Source organism: Zootoca vivipara, chromosome 3, assembly GCF_963506605.1.
Source record: "Zootoca vivipara chromosome 3, rZooViv1.1, whole genome shotgun sequence".
NCBI lineage: Eukaryota > Metazoa > Chordata > Lepidosauria > Squamata > Lacertidae > Zootoca > Zootoca vivipara.
Genome location: NC_083278.1, coordinates 59555340 through 59577485, shown reverse-complemented (window position 1 = coordinate 59577485; position 22146 = coordinate 59555340). Strand labels below are relative to the sequence as shown.

The 22146-nt window shown below is 40.0% G+C and overlaps 1 protein-coding gene across 7 annotated transcripts in view; it reads left to right on the top strand.

The window, feature by feature from the left end:
- NHSL1 (NHS like 1) overlaps positions 1-22146 on the top strand; it is a 140752-nt gene that overhangs the window by 115512 nt on the left and 3094 nt on the right. For 4 of the 7 annotated variants that reach the window (XM_035108870.2, XM_035108871.2, XM_060272720.1 and 1 more), the window contains 4 exons: positions 3860-4052; positions 9994-10125; positions 15528-18908; positions 19376-19505. In XM_035108870.2, the coding sequence (XP_034964761.2) occupies positions 3860-4052; positions 9994-10125; positions 15528-18908; positions 19376-19505 (3836 nt within the window). Of the gene's footprint in view, positions 1-3859; positions 4053-4168; positions 8383-8488; positions 10126-15527; positions 18909-19375; positions 19506-22146 lie in introns of those variants that run through there. The other 3 variants (XM_060272719.1, XM_035108873.2, XM_060272721.1) reach the window with 2 other exon arrangements.

Sequence of the window (22146 nt, the reverse complement as noted above, 5' to 3'; positions counted from 1 at the left end):
TTCTCAAATCTTATTTTAAAATTTTCACCCATTGTTGGTTTCACTTTTTCAAAATAAATCTTGTACTAACATTGTGTGCTTCTATCGTTATCTCAGTAGTTGTCAATCTAGAACCCTCAGTTTGTATATTTAATGGACTAACTCATTTTTTACTGCTCATACTTTGTAAATGTTTTCTGTTCTCTGTCAATAGTTACTAACTTTACAAACTGTTATAAATGTTCTTGTAATTTGGATTGTTGTGCTGTTTATTCCAAATCAAACAAACTATATATTGATATAGATATATATATATATATATATATGAAATGGAAAACAAAATATCTTAGCACTGAATTTGAGAGTGAATGTGAGTGTCTGTTAGGTTCCTCTTAACTCACATGTTTTACGACAGGGGTGGCTACCTTCCAGTTCAAGGAAGCCCCTCCTCCCCATTTTTGTCTGCCCCTCAAGACTCCAGCAACTTTTGCAATGGTTACAAATGGAAACTTTTTTAAAAAGTAAACACAGCATTTGGATGAATGGCGTCCAGGGTCCAGATGGGGGTGCAAGTTTTCCCCATTCTGATAATGAGATTTATCATTTGATGAGTGGGAAGAGGATGATAATCCCTGTTTACTGGCTTCAGCAACCAAAATGCCACTAATCTCATTTCTGAACATTCCTTTTCCAATCCTTCCTGTATGCTTTCCTCTACTGAAAATAAATAATGTTTTTGTTCCACTGTGTTCTATTCAGAGATCATGTAGAAATCCAGAAATCTCAGATGACAATCTTAAAAGATCAGTTTACTGAAATGAAATCTGAAACTTTTAATAACTGCTATTATATTTATTGAACAATCCAACCATCTCAGTATAACACTGGGAAAAATAATATTTAGTAATAATAATTACTAAATTATTAATACAATTAAGCATGAAAACCAAACTCTCTGCTACTCTTGGTAATACATAAGAATAATATTAATTTCACTTCCTATTCATTCTCATCCCTTTTCTTCTAACACTAATCTTTGGACTGAGTTTTAAACCACCACAAATCTGCATACTATTTGGTTTCTTTATTATAGGCTTTGTTGGAGCAATGAATTCAGGTTGCTGCTTATTCTGAAGAGTTGTTATTTCCTTTGGGACTGGTGCCTGCCTTTCAAATAGCCATTTAAGAACATATTGTTACACACCACCCCAGTCTTCACAGCAGTGTGAGATTCCAGGGGTTACAGTAGAGACTGTGGTGTCTTTATTATATATGGTTCATTTACAACCTGAACCTACAATGGAGGGACTCCCAGGATTACACTCTCCATGCGGGTCTTGTTCCTCCCGTGGGTGCAACGTTGGATTCAAACTGCCCACCCCATTCTGCTCTGACCCTCACTTTCCAGCTTTGAAGCTGCTTTCTAAAGGCAACTATTTTCGCTTCAGCTTACATCATCGCCCACTGCAGTTCTGAAACTTCCTCCTCAACCACTCTGGCATTGTATTTTGCTAACTACCCAGAGCCCAGAGTGGGGGGTTCACCCCTCTCCATGACTTTCTTGATGAGTCATCACTGTTTTTGCTTGCTTAATGACTAGGGGCCATTCTCAGGCTCGCCTGGCTATTTTGATACTGTTAAATTCAGCTGGGCATTGATTAAATATTACTAAATCCAAGCACCCCAAAACTCTGATACATAAAGACCTATAACAATATTCAAAGAGTGGATACCTCATTCCCAGCTGTTTGTTGGGGAGTACAGCCAGAACACAGGAACTCTCTGGGGCAAAACTAGGCACTTTGGCAGGGTGGGGGGCCACAGTGTGGGATGCATCCATTGCAAGAAGTTAGTACAGTTGTACCTTGGTTCCCAAGCACCTTGGTACTCGTACGTTTTGGCTCCCGAATGCCAAAAACCTGGAAGTAAGTGTCTGATGCGGATTCCACTTGAGTACAGGAAGGTCCTGCAGCCAAATGGAAGCCGTGCATTGGTTTTCAAACATTTTCGGAACGGACATCCGGAATGGGTTATGTTTGAGAACCAAGGCATGACTGTATTGCACATGCACACCTTTCAGACATGCATAGGTCTTAGAAATTCCAGAGCTGATGTTTTCAGGATGTTGACTGGTAGATAGTATCAAAGCCCTACCTCAGCTGCCCCAACCATAAACAGCTACAATTTTATGATTCTGTAATTAATTTCAGCTGAGATACTTTTGAAAGGTTGTTTTCCATCAGGGCTGAGAATAGGGCCCCCCACCAAGGAATCCTAGGACCTGGAGGATTTTTTTAATGCATTAAAGCAGGCTTTGCCAACCTGGTGCCCTCCAGATGTTTTGGCCTACAACTCACATCAGCCCCAGTCAGCACAGCCATTTTGCTGGGGCTGATGGGAGTTCTAGACCAAAACATCTGGAGGGCACCCAGCTGTGCACAAGAAAAGGAAACAATTGCTGCTTTGGTTGTATCAAAATGTTTGCATTCACCAACATTTGGACAGTGTTTCATCAGAGTAGCTGATTTGACCATTTAAATGGTCTATTATTTATTGGCCATTGGATCAGCTGATTTATTTTCCGATGTGTGGAAATTGTGAATTTTCCACACATCAGACATAAATTTCCCTGTCTGCCTATGTGTGTGATTTTTTTTTTTTGCCTCCTGTTCGATAAGCATTGCATTTAAAACATGCTTTATTTGCAGTTGTGCAGTTTCCTAGAAAAATAAGGAAAGTTATATAGTATACATTATGTCTTTGTCTCTTGTCATGTTTGAAGAGCCCCTGGTGACTGGCTAATGGCAGCTGGGTTTCCAAATACAATACAGGGTCAACATAACATGACAGTTATTCATTTTGACAATGTCAACCAACCAGATAAAAAGTAGGTTACTGGGGCTTATCACACAGCACCATGCTTGAAGTATCACTCCCTTGGCACCTGAGCCCTAGGGTAAGCTTTCTTTCATGTGTAATAATAAGATAAACAAAAGCCACACACTAACGAACCATTGCATATCATTTTGGTTTGCATTTCTATCTCTGTGACTCAGACCTTTTAAAAACTGATTTGGTGGAGTCACACTTGCAAATTTCCCCTTTGTACAAAGGAAGAAGATGGCACAGAAGGTTTCTTATCCTAATACTAAGGCCAGGGATACCAAAAGAGGGGCAATTTTCCCTGAGGTTCGGTCATTGCATTATATGAGCTCTTCTGACATTTCAGTTGTAAATGTTTTACAAGATTTGTAAATCCGTTCTTTCATATTTGGGATTTTAAAAAATCCCAACGAAGTAGCCCCGGAGCAGATTTTTAAGGAATTTGGACAACTAGAAGCATTGTATTTTATAGCACTGTTAAAATTCCTACTGAAAATAGTAGAGTTCTTGGTATACCATTAACAGACCAGTATTCATTCCTATGTTTTATATGTAAATTTAGTATATGGTTCTGCATAATGTCCCTTTTTTAATGAGAAAAAGTTGTGTACAAGTTTAATAATTAAATTTTATGCATGTTTACTCAAACGTATTCAGTAGTACTTACTCCCAGGTAAGTGTGCATAGGATTGCCTGTCACATTGAATTCAATTCTTTAACATGTGCTTAACTGGGTTATACGTTTATTAATTTTTTTTATAAAAAAAATTGGATGTTGGATGAAATCGGTTCAGTATTTGTAATTACTGCTAAAGAGGATGTACAAACCTTTCCTCATGTACAAATTGGAACAAGATCAGTCTAATTCATATTTTGCTAGAAGTAGCTAAGGCAAAAGCATCACAACTATTTTGAGTGCTTTAGTTCATATTTTAAAGATAAAGAAGTAAGATAAATATATCTGCACTGAATTTACAGTGTACCTTTTTTTTAATAGTGTTCGACCCCTTCTCCTGAGGAGGAGAAGCTTATTAGCATCAAGAGACCCAAAACGCCAGTTTCAAATGAATTCTCTGATATCAACACTCAAACAAATTGGACCAAATCACTTCCGTTGCCAACACCGGAGGAGAAAATGCGACAGCAGGCTCAAGCAGTCCAAACTGATGTTATACCTATTAACGTAACTGGTAGGCTTTTAACTTTGTTTCTGTGTGGTGAGAAAGGGCAAGGGATCTCAAGTGGTTATTGTTTTTTATTTTGTCTGAAAATATGTTTTGCAGACTGTTGTTCAACATTTATTTGAAATACTGATGAAACTTAAAATGAGAGGCTGATTAGATTGAAAGTACTGGTTAAATTACTAGTACACTTTTCAAGAGCAGGGTTCTTTGCAGGAATTTATGAAGCATATCGCTAAGAGCACACATTCAACCTTAGATCTTAAGCTTAGGGGGTCCTCAATGAAAGGATTCTTGTGGCATAGTCAAATATATACTGAGATTTAAAAACAGCACAAAACCCAATATGTTTTCTACAATAGCTTTCTCTTAAGATTGTAGGATCTGTCTGATTTTCAAACGATGAATAACATTGAGATGCTGCCCAAGCCAGCAGATGCTCAGTATGGTTGGTACATAAAGTATGGAATATTCTTCAGGACCTTTAAGATGAAACCTACATTGACCTCTTTCTCAGTCACTACAAAATGCTCTGTGTTAGCTTCAAAGATGAAATGTTCATATTAGAAATGGTATGCTGCTATATTAAGCTTAAAAGGTTTTTGAAAAGCCTTAGATAAGATCCACTTACAGTATGTGAATATCCGCCTCTTTTTGTACAATGACTGAACTTCAGTTATCCACTGGAGGAGCAAAGTGAAATGCAGAACTGTACTCCTGTTCCATTAACAAAGAAGATTTGTCTTTCTCCTGCAGTATGGTTGTTCTTCACTGGTGCAAAAAGGACCCCAAGGGCCATGGCACCATTACTAAATTACAACCGCATTGCCACATTCCAGCTGGTCTGAGGCACAGGAAGTTAACTTCAGTTAAGCCGCATAGACTTCCATTGTGCTTTTGGCTTTCAATTAGATATTTTCGATTGCATTGTTAAGGCAGCTGACTTTACTTCATTAATAATCACTTAACTTGGACACGCCTTTCTCCTATGTGATTGCTAATAACCACTTAGCGCTGGTATCAATCTTATTTTAGCAAGTATAAAACCATTGTCTGAGATAACTAAGAAGTCTGTGAAAGTAATTAGAAATGCAAAATGAAAAAAAAATTTTTTGAATGCCACAACTTAAAAGAGAAATGGTTTTGTGCATTTAATTCATTATACAAATTAATAAACTGGGGTTTCTCCCAATCCAAGTTGCTGCCTTTCAATTGCATAGATGTTAAAAGACAGAGAAATAATCAGTATGCTTAATCATAAGATCGCAGTATATTTAGAAAAGTATGCAGTTTAATCTTGTTTAACTTTCAAAGTATGTAAAAACAAAAGGTTGGGCATGAGATGGGTGAAAGGGGGGCAATTCAATGGAAATACTGAAGCTGAGCCATATTGCTTTACACTTTAGAAACTGAGGTTGCATTATAAGCTTCATTGAACACAATGGAACTTCTTTTTGAATGAATATATGTAAGACAAAAATTGCAGTGAAATATCCTCTTTGATATTTACTTAGTTGGGAGAGGGAAAGGGGGAATATATATTTTAGTTCTAGCCGTATCTTTAAATTGATGTAAGTGCTAGAAATCATGTATCTATATACTTTCTTCTGCCCCCTCTTTTTTTTGAAATGGCAAGATAATATTCAGTAGTAGATCAGGCTATTCACCACAATAAAATATTGATGTACTGTATCTGAAATAAAATATTAACCCTAGATGTGCTTTTTAAGAAATTAATTGCCTTTTTAAAAAGATTAATTAATAATGAACAGAGCCCACAACCTTTCACTTGGCTGCACAACAGATGAGACCCCCTTTGGTTTCATTTGGCAGCGCTCTTTCAGTAGGACAGATTGTAGTACTGTAAATCTGGCGAGTAACCTGAAGGTGCTGGGGCATTGCATTAATCTGAAAAGCTGCTGACTGGCTATCCATGTTTGGGAGTGGAATTAGTTTCTTGGGTCATCAGGAGCTGAGCTTGCTCTGGAAGGGATAGACTCACAAGTTTTAGTCTTTAAAAAGCATATGTTGCCAAAATATTGAACACCATGATCTAATTGTTAATCCAGGAGCAGGTGGCGTCGTCGGGTGTGGGTCTTACCCAGCTACAAAGTGAGATAATAGGAGCAGGTGCTCATCTAAGTCATAAATAAAAGATAAAGGGCTTCATTCTGCAAATTACTGAAGCACAGGCTTATGTATCATTGACTTCATTGGGCTGTTCTTTGATGAACAAGATAAATTTGAGCAAGTGCATGCATAAATATTCCATTGAATTGTGGCCAGAGAAGGCTACTGTGAAGGTTGTGTGCGTGTTTTCTTTAAAAAAAAAAAAAAACCCCACAAAACTTAAATACAGGCTTATTTTTAAAACCTCAAGCCTTCAACCAGTTTTTGCACACAAGTTTCCTAACAGGTTTTATTTGATTTTGGATGAATGCAGACAGTTGTTTACCAAGTGGTAACTTATCAAAGTGTGCACACAGAAAACTTGGTAAACCACTTCTCTGTAGCAACCTGCTAAATGGTGAGGATAGCTTTTTTTTAATCATATATGCAAACTGAGTCAGAACTCTGGTGAAGCAGAAGAGTGGTAAAAAGTATCCTTACTACGTGAAACAATATTACTTCCTTACCAAGTAATTACCGGTTGTTAAGGAATAATCCCTATAAATATGCTGACTTAAAAAAATTATTTCTGTACAAGTTGACTTTGTGCCTTTGCTGATACAGATTTTGGTACAAAATAGACAACTTTGCCACTATTTCTGTGTGCATGATGGAGCTTTTGATCGTTTTCCCTCCAAGGCTTAGTTCTTATCTCTTTTAAGTTCTAAGCTACATGGTGAGCTACTCAGAGGAGTTTCAGTAGCTTTTCTAGTGTGACATAGGAGGGCTGCAGTTCAGCGTGATAATTAAATAAGTAACCCCCTGGCATGCCTAATAGCAGGCCATTGGTCTGAAACTCTTAATTTTATAACTCCCAGTGCTCCTCACTAACCTTATCTACTATTAGAGTTTCAAAGGTTTCACTTAACAAGCACATTGTATCTTTAAACCCAAATATTATTATTCAGGGAAAATCAATTCTTTTCATTTGGCAACTAGGGATGGAACATTTCTCTTCCAGTCTTTGTTCCTGTAATTTAGAAATGTCCACATGCATTGTTGTATCATTTTTAAAGTCCTTTTCCTTACGGCATACAATTTAATGGGAGCGTTATGGTCCAAGACTCCTAGGACGTCACATATGATGTGCACAGTAATGTCTAGCAAATACCAAATGCACTGTTCAATGAGAAATAACTTGGCTATCTAGATGTTTAAAATAGTATTCAGAAGAATTCAAATACCTACCTTTTTCCAGAAAGAAGTATAGTGAAACAGAGCTTTTCCTAAAGACACTTTTTTATTTAACTGCCCAAAGGATTTATAGGGTTGAGAAGAATATTATAAATATTAAGTTTGTTAAGGGGGAGAAAATAAAATGAGATTTTAAAATCACTTGTATGTTTTAACTGATTTGTAAAGCATCTCAAATGACAAAAGAAGCAAGATATAAATTTTAAACAAATGGAAATGGCCAGGTTATTAATTCATTGAAAGAAGTGAATTTGTTTGAAGCTGTTCAACCCGTAGAAGTGCTGCTGGGTCCAGTTATGATACAGCAAATGGTCAACTATAAGGCTTTCTTGTTTTGCATGCACCACATAAACTTTTAATTTTGTTGACATCCAGATGGGTTCAGTCAATTGCGAAAATGCAGTATCACCCAATGATAGATTATTATGTTGGTGGTTATTATCATAATTATGCCAAAATTACTTTCAAGACTAAATGTAGCCAGGGTGCAGTTCTTTGACCCTGAAGTCTATATAGAGAATTTATGTTCAATAAATGTTACTGGCATTTGGCATGGCTCTTTGGTACCAACCAAAAAGAGACAGTGAGACCTCTGTCAGGGTTTCCCAGTGTGATGGAGCTGTTTCCATCTGCATCAGTCTCTCTCCGTCTCTTTCTCTCTCTCCACACCCCCACACCCCAACATATAATGTTGTATTAAATATAGTAAATTTTCAGAAGTAATAGACATTAAATTTTGGCTAACCTGAAAGTCAGAACATTGTCTAGTCTTAGCCATGTTTGTTATTTAATTTTTCTCCCACTGTTCCAAATGTGCCCAAGGCTGTCAACGCAGAACAGCAACAGAAGAATAGGAATTCAATAGTAATGCTGCTAACATTATAACATAAGTTCACTCCAAAATACAGCAGCGCTTACTGAAACACTGTTTTAGTTCAAATTGTTTGTTGATTTTAAAAATACATAAGGCATCCAGGTAAAATAAAAAAAATTGCTTCAGTAGCACCTTAAAGACCAACTAAGTTTTTATTTTGGTATGAGCTTTCGTGTGCATGCACACTTCTTCAGATGAAGGCATCCAGATATTACAAAACTTCATCGTAGTCATATAATAAATAAACAGCAATCTGTTCCTCTGAAGTTTCAAATGCAGGGGAAAGCAGGGCCATCCTTTCCATTTGGCTTGGTGGTGCAGTGCGCCACGGTGCCTCCCCATCAGGGGCAGTGGGCTGGGGTGCTCAGCAGCCCCTTGGGCTGCGCTCTGCTCATGTTCAAGGTGGCGAGCGAGGCGCTGCTGCTGAAGCAGCCTAGCTCTGCCGCTGCCCCTCCTCCTCCGCACTTGCAGGGGGCGGTCGACTGTATCCTCTGCCGTGCGCTGTTCCCACCACACCCCTCGCAACAGCAGGTTTGCTAGCCGCTCTTCCAACGGCGCCTAGCAAGCTGGGGGGGGGGGCGCCGGAGGGATTTTGCACCACGGCGCTGGATACCCTTAAGATGGCCCTGGGGAAAAGTAGCCAGATTTCTTATGACTGTTAGTATAAAAAGTTTTGGATGCAGAGGTATCATCTTAACGTTACTTATGCTTAGACTCCGGGAGTTTCAAAAAACTAAAACACACTAAAACACACATTTGTTCAACACATATTTGGTGTTGAACAAAAGAGGCAGTCTAGGGATGCTCTTAGTGTATGTCCACCCTGCTGCTTAACAGCAGCAAGAAACCAAACTTTTTGTGTCATCATCCCAGTTCTGCCAATAGAGGTTCATCAGACATATTCTATTTTAACTTTTGAAACACCACCTGAAAACTTTCCTATGCTACCAAGCTTATACAGTCAATTAAGAAAATATATTTAAATATTAAATGATTTGTCATTTTCCAAATTAACAGCTTACAACACTGGAAAAAAGAGAACCACAGTCCCTCAGAAAATAACTTTGTAACAGTTCTGATGTTTTTATGAATAGTGATATGCAATTTTAAAGTAATTAAATAAGCAATGAGGTCTCAAACCTCTGACATCATTCCAGGAACCCACTTATCCAAACTGACCCCCACACCTTACATCCACTTCCATTAGCTTCATATCTGCCTCATGTCCTTTAATTTAAATTAAACCTCCAATTAAGCATATTTAGGATCGTAGTTGAAGTCATTAGCCATGCCATGCCATAAGAAAATGAAGAAATACTTACTCAGTACATTTCTCCAAAACAAGAGCATAAATTCTCTCTCCCCCCTCCCCACCCCCATTCCTCAAAGTTCATAAGAAGGTAAGCTGGGACATAATGTAACTATAAATGTCCAACGTTGACATTAATGGCTCACTGATATGTTTAGATTAGATGAAGATTCGGTCTGATGAGACAAATGTGTTTGATAGGAGCATGTAATCCCTTCCATTTTAAAGCCTTAAAGTGACAGTATGCTGTATCTTTTCCTTCTATGTATATCCACTCTGTATGACTGAGCTAACATCATATATTAATGCCTTTTCTTCATTTCTATAATAAGCAAGTGGAAGAAAGTGCATGATGTCAGCGTGCTTGAAAGTAATGGTGCTTTGCTTGTTCTACTGTACATCAGGGGAGAATTTTGACCGCCAAGCCAGCATACGGAGGTCCCTAATTTACACAGATACTGTGGTAAGGCGGCCGAAGAAAGTGAAAAGGAGAAAGACTATTACAGGAGTCCCTGACAACATCCAAAGAGAGCTAGGTATGGCTCATCAGAACTGTATTCCATTACAATTAATAATTATCTTGCTTACTGTGACTAAACTCATAACATTTACCCCACCACGCTCATGAAGTCAATACAGTCTGATAGCCTATTAAAAGTTAAAATGAATGTGTGCCTGACCACTAGGAAAGAATAAATAGTGTATGCTTAAACCGATCACTTTGCCCACCTGGAAATTAAAGTTCCGTCTTTTTTAAAACAAACAAACAAACAAACAAACAAACTGAATTTACTGAATGCCATGCAAAGCTGCAATTTTCTGAAATTATGTACTGGGACAGTAAAAATCTATAAGAATTTCAGGGTTGTTTTCAGTTGTTTTTATTCCCTTGGTCTTAAAGATATATCTTACAATTAAATTTGAGCATGTCAGCCTCACATTTCCTTCATTCTTCACTGAAGATTGGATTTTACTAGGAGGAGTACTGCTGTCTAAAATTGGGTCCAGAATCTCATTAAAAACTCCCCCACTTACCATCTGATCATAAGTCTTACCAGTCAAATGGCTCAAACATTTGTGAAATGCTATAGGAGAGTCCGTATTTGGAACATAAATATTCACGACAGCAATGATCATATTTGAGGTCTTCTGGGTTTGTCATTTGTTTGACCAAAGAACTTAACCATAAATAACATTCGTCCCCAGCCATTCCTTCTTGGCAAACATGAATGTAACGGGCATAAGCTAAGGCCCTTTTAAGGCTAGAGCCTTGTCTGTATTCTGTCACTTCAATTTTTTCTCTTCATAGCCAACTTGAGACAATGATCTTCCTGCTTGTTCACTTGAATGCTTAGTAGACATTCTAGGCTCCCTGTAATCCTGCTTGAGGCATTTAGTTTGCATATTCAAGTAGCTGTGGCATGGCTGTTTTGAAATCCATGTATTTGTGGCCATCTCCCAACATGGAAGCTTTGACTTTTCACCATGGCACCACAAACCCACATTTAGGAAGGCTTGTGCTGACATACTGAGTTGCTATGCAGAAATTACTTGACATATAGAAAAGCCTGTGCATAGTGCAAATGACAGTGTTCATTGTATGTCTTAGAAGTTTTATTGGTGTCTGCAATGGTGCCGGTGAAATTCTGCCCTCATTTGGCAAGGAGTCATGCCAGTTGCATGCAACTTGATGGCAGTTCCATTGGGCTGTGGGACTTAAAGGAACTTCCTATACATTTTTTCCAGCCATTATGTCCTGTGTTCCTTTTGTAGCTTTGGTGTAGGTGAGCTCCAATGACCTCCAAATTAGTGCAGGCAAACCTCTGGTTGCTCCTTCTCCTCTAAAACCTCTACCCACCTGACCTTTGGTATGTGAAGAACCCAGTAGTCTTCACAAACGCCATTGTGTTGGCAGCTACCACCCTTGGCTCCCTCTCTTGTGCTTGCATGCTTGCTTACTTACTCACACTCAGAAGACACAGTCTGCAATATAACCATCATAGCTCTGTGCTGAGTTTTTCTGGCTAGTGTAACTTATCTCCTTGTTTTAAAGGGTATTGGGAGGGTGGGTGTATCCCCACTGCTCCTGATAGCCTATTATGGACTGCACTGTTGGACTTCATCCTGTAATTTAAAGCAAGTAAATGATATCTACCATGGTGTTTTCCTATCCTTCGACATGGAAGGAGCACAACACTATTTGGGCTACTTGCCCTAACATTAAAGGACAGAGTAAGGCCCAGTATTGCAGCCAAGAACTGAAGGGAAACCAGCAGTTTGCAATTTGGCTACTTCTTGAGGAGCATTGTTCTTCAACACTAGCAAACAGCAATAGATACCTTATTATACTTTCCTAATTAATAACATCTTACATAATTTGGCATTTAATTTTTCTGTTAAAGAATTTGAGATGAATCTCTGGTTTTATAATCTGTCAATATGAAACTCACAATTCCCCTGGCAAGTTCTCATGACTTCTAGCTAACAGGACCAGTGGTTGGGGAAGATGGGAATTGTAGTCCAAAACATCTGGAGGGCCGGAGTTTGGGGATGCCTGCATTAGAACATCACCCAGAGAAGGTGTTCATTTTCAGTTACAGCTAACATTGACACATGCTGATCAATATAGAATAAATAAACCTTTCTTACAAGTCCTATCTTTCTTACTTGATTGGCCTTTGTGCCTATAGTCATTTTGATAAAAACTCTGCTTTTGAGAATTATCAGGCTGCTTGCCAGCATTGAAGGGACATAATGTAATTTCTCACTTGAGCCCATTGTGGTAGAAAAAAAGTCTAAAGGTCAAATTCTAGCTGCCTTGAAGTTCTAGCTAAAACCACACTGACTTTGCCGAAGCGGGGCTTCAGTTTATGCTTTTTGGAAAACTTTAAAAGCAGGCAAAATGCACAAAAACATGTGTAAAGGTTTGATTTTATTTGAAAGCAGGTTAATGTTTCATAAATGGCATTGTCCTTAACTTTCCCTCCATCCTCCATTCTCTCCAATGCCAGTGTTTTGTTGTATGCCAAGAAAAACAAGATGTGAATATGACTTAAACAGCTATTAAATTTTATGGGGAAGAATGACCTTACTCTTCACAGTCCACTTGCATTCAACAATTAAGAGAATTGAAAGGCTCTGGGAAGGGAGCTCCTTATCTGACATGCCATAAAAAAACCCGCAAGAGCTGCTCAGAAGCAAGCATTCCAAAATGGCTGCATTTTTCATTGGCAGACCTGCAGCATTTCAGATACCAAACTTTCCCCTACCTCTTTACATTATTGTAGCATAATTTGGAGAGAAGGAAATGCTATTTTAATAGAATTTCAGTGCAGATATATATATAATTATACAGTGCAGTAATCTCAAGTGCATTCAAATCAGTTACTTTCAAGCTTGTTGGGGTAATAGTAAAAATAAAAATAATGGTGGCAAGCAACATTCCTTGAAAGACAGCTCACTACTACTGATCTCCTTCACCAATGGACAACATCAAGAGAATGTTGGTTCATGGTTTGACTCTCAGTTCACCATTGGCAATGATTAAATCAGCATTCCATATGAACTGTTTGTATGTACCCTGTTTCTCATATTTTAAGACGTAGTCATAAAGTAAGCCGTAGCAGGATTTTTAAGCATTCAAGGAATATAAGCCATACCCCGAAAATAAGACATAGTGATAGGCACAGCACCAATGCCGGCCATGGCAGGAGGAGGAAAGAAATAAGACATCCTCTTAAAATAAGCCATAGTGTTGTTGTTTTTGAGGAAAAATAAATATAAGACGGCGTCTTATTTTCGGAGAAACACGGCACTTGGGCATGATTCTATAATAACTTGTTTTCTTTGGCAGGAATAAAAGCATTTTTCAGCCGATATCACTGACCTGGTTCTTTCATCATTTTAAATCATAGTTAAGATTTAGTGTATAGCATGCTGGAGCAGAGGACAAAAATCTTGGTCAATTTGCACCTTCCCCATTCCTGCTGCTGCTTTGCTACTGGGAGCTAAGCCATGGTTTGGCTCATGGTTTGTTTGGGGAAAACAAACCACAAGTCCCCTTTTGGACATAACACTTAGATTTGCATGAAACCAGAAAACTGCAAGCAACCCACATTTTTTAAATGTGGAGATTTTTTTTTTTAAAAAAACAACACACAGGAAGTGTGCCTGTCAGTAGTTAATTGGCATTATAAAATCAGCAAATCAGAAGTGAGGGACAGCCATAAAAGGGAACACCTACTGGTGTGAACAGGAAAGACTAATAATAATAATAATAATTTATTTATTTATACCCCGCCCATCTGGCCAGGTTCCCCCAGCCACTCTGGGCGGCTTCCAACAAAATATTAAAATACAGAAATCCATCAAACATTAAAAGCTTCCCTAAATAGGGCTGCCTTGAGATGCCTTCTAAAGGTCTGGTAGTTGTTGTTCTCTTTGACCTCTGATGGGAGGGCATTCCACAGGGTGGGTGCCACTACCGAGAAGGCCCTCTGCCTGGTTCCCTGTAACTTAGCTTCTCGTAGCGAGGGAACCACCAGAAGGCCCTCAGCGCTGGACCTCAGTGCGATGGAGGTGGAGACGCTCCTTCAGGTATACTGGACTGAGGCCGTTTAGGGCTTTAAAGGTCAGCACCAACACTTTGAACTGTGCTCGGAAACGTACTGGGAGCCAATGTAGCTCTTTCAGGACCGGTGTTATGTGGTCTCAGCGGCCGCTCCCAGTCACCAGTCTAGTTGCTTCTCATGTACAAATTCAAATATGGGCAAGTGTGGACTGCTTTGAATGGGGGACTCATAGATAAATAATGCTCAAATGTGGACAAACCCTTTAACTATGGTCGATTGATGTGCAAGCACTTGCCACTGGGGAAGGGACAGCCTGAAGACAGGAAGTTTGAAAATAATTTTGTTAATTTAATATTAGATTAGCAAGTCCTCCTCCTGTCACTGGTCAACTTGAAAGAATGACAGTTGGATTTGCTGTGGGATGACTCTCTTGCACATCTGTCTGTACCTTGCCTTGTGCTTAGTCTCCCTCCAACTGCATTGCAGACAGAGGCCATTGTCTAATTAGGAAGTAGACTCTGCTTCAGTAGGTGAGCAACAGTATTCTCCCTGCCTTTTGTTCTTCCTCAAAGAACAATGTAGGTATTGCTATGCCAAGTATTAATAGATGAAGTAGTTCTTAGAAACTTGGGCAGGCCTTTAGAATTTCTTTGTTTAATGTGTTTAACTATATTTCAATTTATTCCTTTAAAGAGCTCAGTGGTTTTAAAAAGCAATTGTTAGCACTTTATTTTTCTTCTGTGGTATAGTGCAAGGTCCCAAAAATAAACATTTCACAATTCAAGAAGATAATAATAAAGAAAAATAGTTTGTGTGGAATTGCTTGAATTTCCTGGAATCCCATGGTGCTTTTGAATGGAAGGTGCAACAGTCAAGACATAGTTTGCAAAGAACAAGGACTGAGACACGCTTTGCTTGTTCTTTATTTTCTTCATTTTTCACACTGGGGATAGGGTAATATATTATATATATGTAACATAAATAAGCTCCTGTGTGTTGTGACTTAAATTATGGTCTGCTGAGTTCAACAATAGCTGCAGCTGCTATTATTTAAAGTGAAGTGTGCAGGCAGCCTAGTAGGATAGTATTGATTGTTCCCAGTTGGCCTTTAGCCTGTTGGTTGGGTAATAACAGCTATTCTTGTCTATCAGGGTTTTTGTTTGTTTTTTATCTGAGTGATGTGACTGGAGAGTAGTCCTAGTTTGAATGTATACAGACCCAGGTTCTTATTTATATCTGAAACAATGAAGCATATTTGAAACATCCAAGGAAACAACCTTTTTGATATATATTTTGTTAATGAACACAGGAGCTTAAATGCGAAATCTTGATGTGTATAATAATTGTTTTATTTTAACTTCCAACAGTTGGCACTGGTAAAAACGACTTCCGTGGCCATTCATTATGCGTCCCTGACCACTATTCCACGCTAGGAAGGCTTGATAGCTATCACTTTTCCATGCAGCAGTCTGACACCAAGGACTCTGGCTGTCAGACGGAGGAAGTCAAAGTGGTGCCACCTTCAGTGAGGCGAATACGTGCCCAGAAAGGTCAAGGAATTGCAGCCCAGATGTCACAGTTGTCCAGCTCTTCTGGAAACATGTCTGTGATGAGTGATTCCGCTGGGGTTGTGTTTGCCTCCCGCCTAAACAATGACCTGGGTTTTCATAGTCTACCTCGGTCTGGGGCAAGGGTGTCCCTACAGTTCCTGGAACGTAGACATAGCCTGTCTAAGTCAACAGAAGGTGGAGCACTGTCACACCAGATAAGCAAACTGCAAGTGGATGATAGCATAGACCACATGAGGAACAACAGTAGGACAGGTATGCTTCAAAGGCCAAAGTCCCAAGAGGTAAAGGGCTCTGAGAGCGACCAAACAGAAAGTCTAGCATGCATGGTCTCTCCACATAGTATGTATTCAACCAGCATTATACCAAATGCGACCCTATCATCCTCTTCAGAGGTTATTGTGATTCACACCACACAGAGTGCGGGCGCGATGGATAGTAAAATCACCAACCCTTCTTCATATACAAAACCTAGAGACAATCTTGTTGTCAACAGCATGGTAGGCACAAAAGATCAACAGCATTCCTCTAGTGGGACCTGGAGCGAGACCAGTTCAACACATCACTCGCATTCCTCAGACACTGCTGTTTCATTGAATGCTGCGATGGTGCTGAGTCTTGGAGATTCAGGAGTCTCTCTCAGTGGTCCAGGAGCTGTGGAAAATGCCCCTCAAAGTATGACCTACAGCAGTAGGAATAATCTGAGTTTTCCAACCCACTCTCAGAACAGTGACAGTAGGAGTGAATCAAATTACTCTGTTGACAAAACACAGAGCCAGGTTCAGAACAGCACAGAGCACTGTGGTTTGAAGCGCTCTGGAAAGGAAGAGGTGTTGTTACACAAACTAAACTGTGCCACTCCAGGCTGCTCCACGCCTGTGAGCAACTTGAGTACCAGCAGCCTTGAAAGAGTCTCTGCCAAAGAAGACTCAAGCTCTTTATATTCTGTGGACCATGATGGCTATTACACTTCCATGCACATGGACTCAGGACTCAAGTCTGGCAAAACTTGCAATAGCAATAACGGCTTTGGAAACCCCAGGCACAGTGTCATTAATGTGTTTGATGGCACTGAGAAGAAATCTCTGGGAGACTTGTCGAATTACAGCGACAAATCCCTCTCACGAAGCATATCCTTTAAAAAGGCAAAGAAACCACCTCTGCCGCCATCCCGAACAGACTCCCTTAGAAGGATCCCCAAGAAGAAAACTCAGTCCAATGGGCAGGTATTGGATGACATGTTGATTGCTAGCCTCCAACACTCCCTACAGTTGAACCTCAAGTGCAAAAATGGCAGCTCACCATCTCAAAGCCCCTGCAGTGATTATGATGACCCTTGGGTGCTGCGCTCTCGTAGTCAGAGCTCGGTGAGTGCCAGTAGCAGCATGATGTCTGGGACAGGCCTGAACATGTACTCCATCTGTACTGTCACACCCTCCCAGAGTGAGACAAGCAGCATCAGGTCAGAGTATGCTGACCAGTGGGGCTACTACAGCGATTGTCCTGGGATGCCGGAGGATCAGCTGAAATCCCCAGTAGTTCATTCAGCTAATGCTGGACCCAGGCTAAATGATTATAACATCAGCCGCCTTAACGATGGGTCAAGGGCTTCTACGCCGCAGGTGTCCAGCGGGTTGGCCAAACCAAAGACCACTTCTCCAGAAAAGCCACATAGGGTTACATCACCATCTAGTGGGTATTCTAGCCAATCCAACACACCCACAGCAGTTACACCAGTGCCTGTCATTCTGAAATCTGTGTCAACAGGAAACGGGAAACACAAGATGAAACCTAAAGTGCCTGAAAGAAAGTCATCCCTTCTGTCTTCAGTTTCAGTGTCTTCCTCCTCCACATCCCTCTCTTCTAATACATCTGCTGAAGGGAGTGGGAGTGTGAAGAAATCTGACTCTGGCCCAAGCTTCCCTCTGGTTACATCTCCAGACTCTTCTGAGTACCTTCTTCCACCACCGCCACCTCCCTCAACAGATGTTATGGACCTGCCGCCTCCCCCTGGATCTCCCAACTTCCCACCGCCTCCACCGGAAGCGGTTATAAACATATCGTTTTCTCAAAGTATCCCATGGTTTAATTACCTACCACAAGACCCTTCGTTGGATCATTTCTCTCCCTCGTCACCTCCTGTTCCGTCACCTCCCCTTCCACCTCCTGTCCCTTCTTCAGTCCCTCCACCAGCACCCCCCTTGGACCCCAAACTCACAAAAGGAGGTGCGTATAAAAATGCACCATGTTCTTTCATGAAATATAATCAGGAAGGTTCTTCTCACAGTACAATAAAGAGAGCATCCTTGAAAAAGGAGGATCCCGCCAGGCCTTCAATGCCTCTAGTAACCACCCAAGCACTGCAAATGGTACAGCTGAGGTCCGTGAAGAAAACTGTGGTGTCAGAGGTTGAACAGCCAGTTGAATCTACTTCTGACACGAATTCTCAGGAAAAATCAACTGATGTGCTTTCAGGACAGCTGCCTATAAAACCGGGTATATCAGTAGGACACAGCGACAGCCTGGAAGAAGGTGAAGTGAAACCCCATGGTGCTTTTGACAATACCTTTGTTTACAGTCCTAATCAGAGATCTTATCCAGGACTCTGTGGTAACTATGAACTTACGAGTGGTAGTGGTACAATGCCTGGAAATGCAGGCAGTCTAGCTAATTTCTTTGCCAGTGATTTACCACCAGCCAGTGTGGAAGAAGCAGCACAGGGTTTTTGCTCTGATCTTGCAAGCTCATCTCTTCAGGGACAGCCAGGATGTCTCAACAAGCCTCAGGGTGTATCGCCAAACAAGAAGCCGCCACCTGTTTCAAAGAAACCCAAACTGTTCCTGATTGTGCCACCCCCACAACCCGATGTTACAGCAGAAAAAATAGCTGGAGTGGGTGAAACAGTCGGAATCGCTCCAGGGGATGCTGCCATTGCACAGTACAGCCGGGCTGAGGATTATCCTACAGATGGACTCTGCTCCTATGAAATGGACTCTGGCAGCCTGGTTCCAGAAGGAGGAGCTGCAGGTTCCACCTCCTGTGAGACACTGGAAGTCAGTGTTTCTGCGCTGCAGCCCAAGCAGGAGGAGCAGTCTTGCTTGTGCGAAGGAAGCAGTTCCAACAGAATTGGAGACAGTGTCTCTAGAGGAGACAGGGATGCATCTCAAGGGGATGAAAGTGGTAAGTCTGTTTTCTATTTTCATCCAGTATATTTAGTGACTAGACCTATTTGGGAGTGGGATGGGGACGCATGCAGATCCTAAGGGAAATAATAGAACTTGGGCTAATGGTGTGTAAAGAATCTGCACTGCCTTCTTTATTTACGGGGAACAATTGTCAAGGGGGATTTCTCAACCAAATCTCTGTTGTGTTGATTTTTAAACTGAGACAATAATGATGGCCATGGGGTGGGGATTAGGGAATCCAGAAATGTCAGTGTTATGTTCCTTGTAAGCAAATAAATAGCTTTGCACAGAATGTAGTTACTCAAAATAATTTTGTTGTTGCCATCAGGAAAAAGGCAGCAGCATGGCTATGTTGTGTATTTTTAGGGAAATTTACATTCTTTATTGCTCTGTTGGCTACTTAACTCTTCAGATATTGCGAGTTTCTAATCTCACATAATTTTCTTACTTACTGCATTTTAGCTGAGGGATTTGAATCAGATGCAGCAAACAGCTTTTTACTGCAAAGCGCTAGTAATGGAGAAGACAGTGAGGTGGTGGCAGTGCCAACCAGACCAAGGACTACTGAGGATCTTTTTGCAGCCATTCACAGGTATTGTTTAATTGCCTTATTTGTGTTGCTTTATCCATTATCTCTTAAGAGTTTTAAATATATCTTACATAATATGTATTGGTAATGCTAATGATTATTATTTTATTTTTCAAAAAAAATCACTTTAGTTTCTGGTAATACATAGTTAAAATAGATTATTCATATATGCACCTTTCATTGCTTTGCAGTAAACTAATTCTGAAACTAAACTTTGCTGGCAGCAAAATCAAGTTTGGTAAATTTGTCAGCCTCTGGCCCTTCTGTGAATGTCAAGTGATCCCTTGTTTGTATTGTACTGTTTCTCTCAAATCTGCTTGATTTAACATATACTATTGCTTTCTTTGTGTATCTTTTTGTTTTCATTTCCTCTACCCTCCATTCTTTTCCCCCTTCTTCTCTGCTGATTATATGGTGCAGTTTGGGACAGAGGCTCAACTCTAATGCTTCATGGCAAGCTTGGCTTAAACTGGCAAGTAAACATGATCTATCCGTCATATGGCAAAACATATGACAGTAGCTGGATTATAGATTGCCATAATCCAGTTGAAGATGAGCTATTTCTGTGACACACTGATTTGTCATTTTAAATGTGCAATACAGACTAACCCCAATCATTCTCTCCTGATTAAAGAAAGGAAGAAAGTTCAACGGATGAGCAAATTTTACACATTTCACAGGGCTAAACAAATGCAAATGGTTTTCTGCAAATAATTTCTTCATCTGTATCTTTGATTACAGATCTTCAGAATGCAACCCATTTTAAAAAAATACTTTAAGATACCTTTAGCTAGAAGGGGCAGGCAGGAAATGCCCTAAAAAGAAAGTGACTTATCTTGACTTGGAATATCTAATGTGTGTTACTGGTTCCACCTTGTGGTGAATTTTTTTTTTTTGGCTACAACTTAGAACATCTTTGGGGAGTATAATTGAAAGTGGCACAAATATGTTCTCATTATGTTATGTGAGTAGAGGAATGCTCTGTGTCGGGAACTTTGGATCATGTTTATATATGGTACAGTTTATATTATTGTAGTGTTAAATATTGCAGGGTAGAAAATTTTTGCTTCTAGGATGATATCCTTTCATGGCAAACAATTGTGCATTTCATAGTAACGTGTTTCCCACTACCTTACATATTTCCCATTACTAAACATATATAAGCCAGGACTGAAGACACCACTCGACTAGTTCCAAAAGGCACTGAAAGGAAGTGAATTGCAATATGGCACAGGAGTCTGCTGTATTTAGAGAAAAGTAACAATTCCCACCACACATGGCCAGTCCATGGATTCACCTAAAGAACTCTTGGCTTCAGTTATACACAGAAACATTAGTCTTTGTGTGGGAAAAGAGCAGCGTGTATATGTGAGACACAGATTGCATTTGTGAGTAGGGGAAGAGTGTTTACATTCCTCTCTCACCTTCCTCCCCAATCTTCCTAGTAAGAGAGCAAATAAGCGCTGAGCATGTTGACTACAAAATTGGCAAACATCCTCTGGAAACACCTGAGATGTGATTGCACAGCCACTTTCAAATTAGATACTGAGTGAGGATACATCCCATGGATACCGGCATGCATTAACTGATAACACCACAAGCTGATGTTTACTTTTCATGCTGTTGTGTGTCACAGTGCAAACTTCAACTGTGAATGTCGTATGAAACTTCCAATTATGACTGGAGAGAATCATAGAATAAAATACCGTGGGCATAATTTTATAATGTAGTTATGTCCCATTGTTTTCAATTGTGTTTAAGGGCATCTACTGTAATTTTCTGTGGATGGTGTTCTATGTTTTTCGCAAGGGGCTTGGTCTGTATTGCACAATTATACAAAGTGTGTATTTTGTGTGAAATGTACATAAGAATAAGTCCTGAAAACATGTTTTCACTAGTTACATAGTACTATATATCTTTCATCTGCTGACCCCAAAATTATTCAAATTTATCTGCTAGTATAGCTCTCGTTTTTCTTCTGCATTTTAGGAACATAGGAAGCCGCTTCACACAGAGTCAGATATTTGTTCCATCTAGCTCAGTGTTGTCTACTCTCCAGGGTTCCAGTAAGGAGTTCCTTCTCAGGCCCAGCTGGAGATGCCAAGATTTCACCTGGGACCTTCTGCATGCAAAGCAAATGCTCTACCTGAGCTGTGGTCCTTTTGTGGTCTTAAACCAACAAGTTGATCTCATTTTCAGTGAACTGAAATAAACATGGAGAAGGTGGTCCTTCCCTTCCCTTAATTATTCTTGAAATGGCTTGGCCATTTTCAGTTTGAAAATGATTTTATCGGTACCCCAACCAGGGGTAATGAACATAGCATCCCCCATCCAACATGGCTAATGATAAGGGATAATGGGAATTGGATTCCAACATCTGGAGGGCATTTTGGCTAGTGCTATGCTAGACTTTACTGGAAACTCATTTTCAGTATAGGCACACATGCCATGTATATCATCAAATAGTTTAGGCCTGTTTATTTTAACCCAGGAAAGTGTTTACCCACTTTCCAGAATTTGTTTGTATGCAGTATCTCTGCAACCCCCTTAAAAAAAACCTTACTGCATAGACAGTTATATATATAGTATTTAAATAAATATAGAACAGTCCAATTCATTTATGGTCTCCCTCTGGATAGACAAA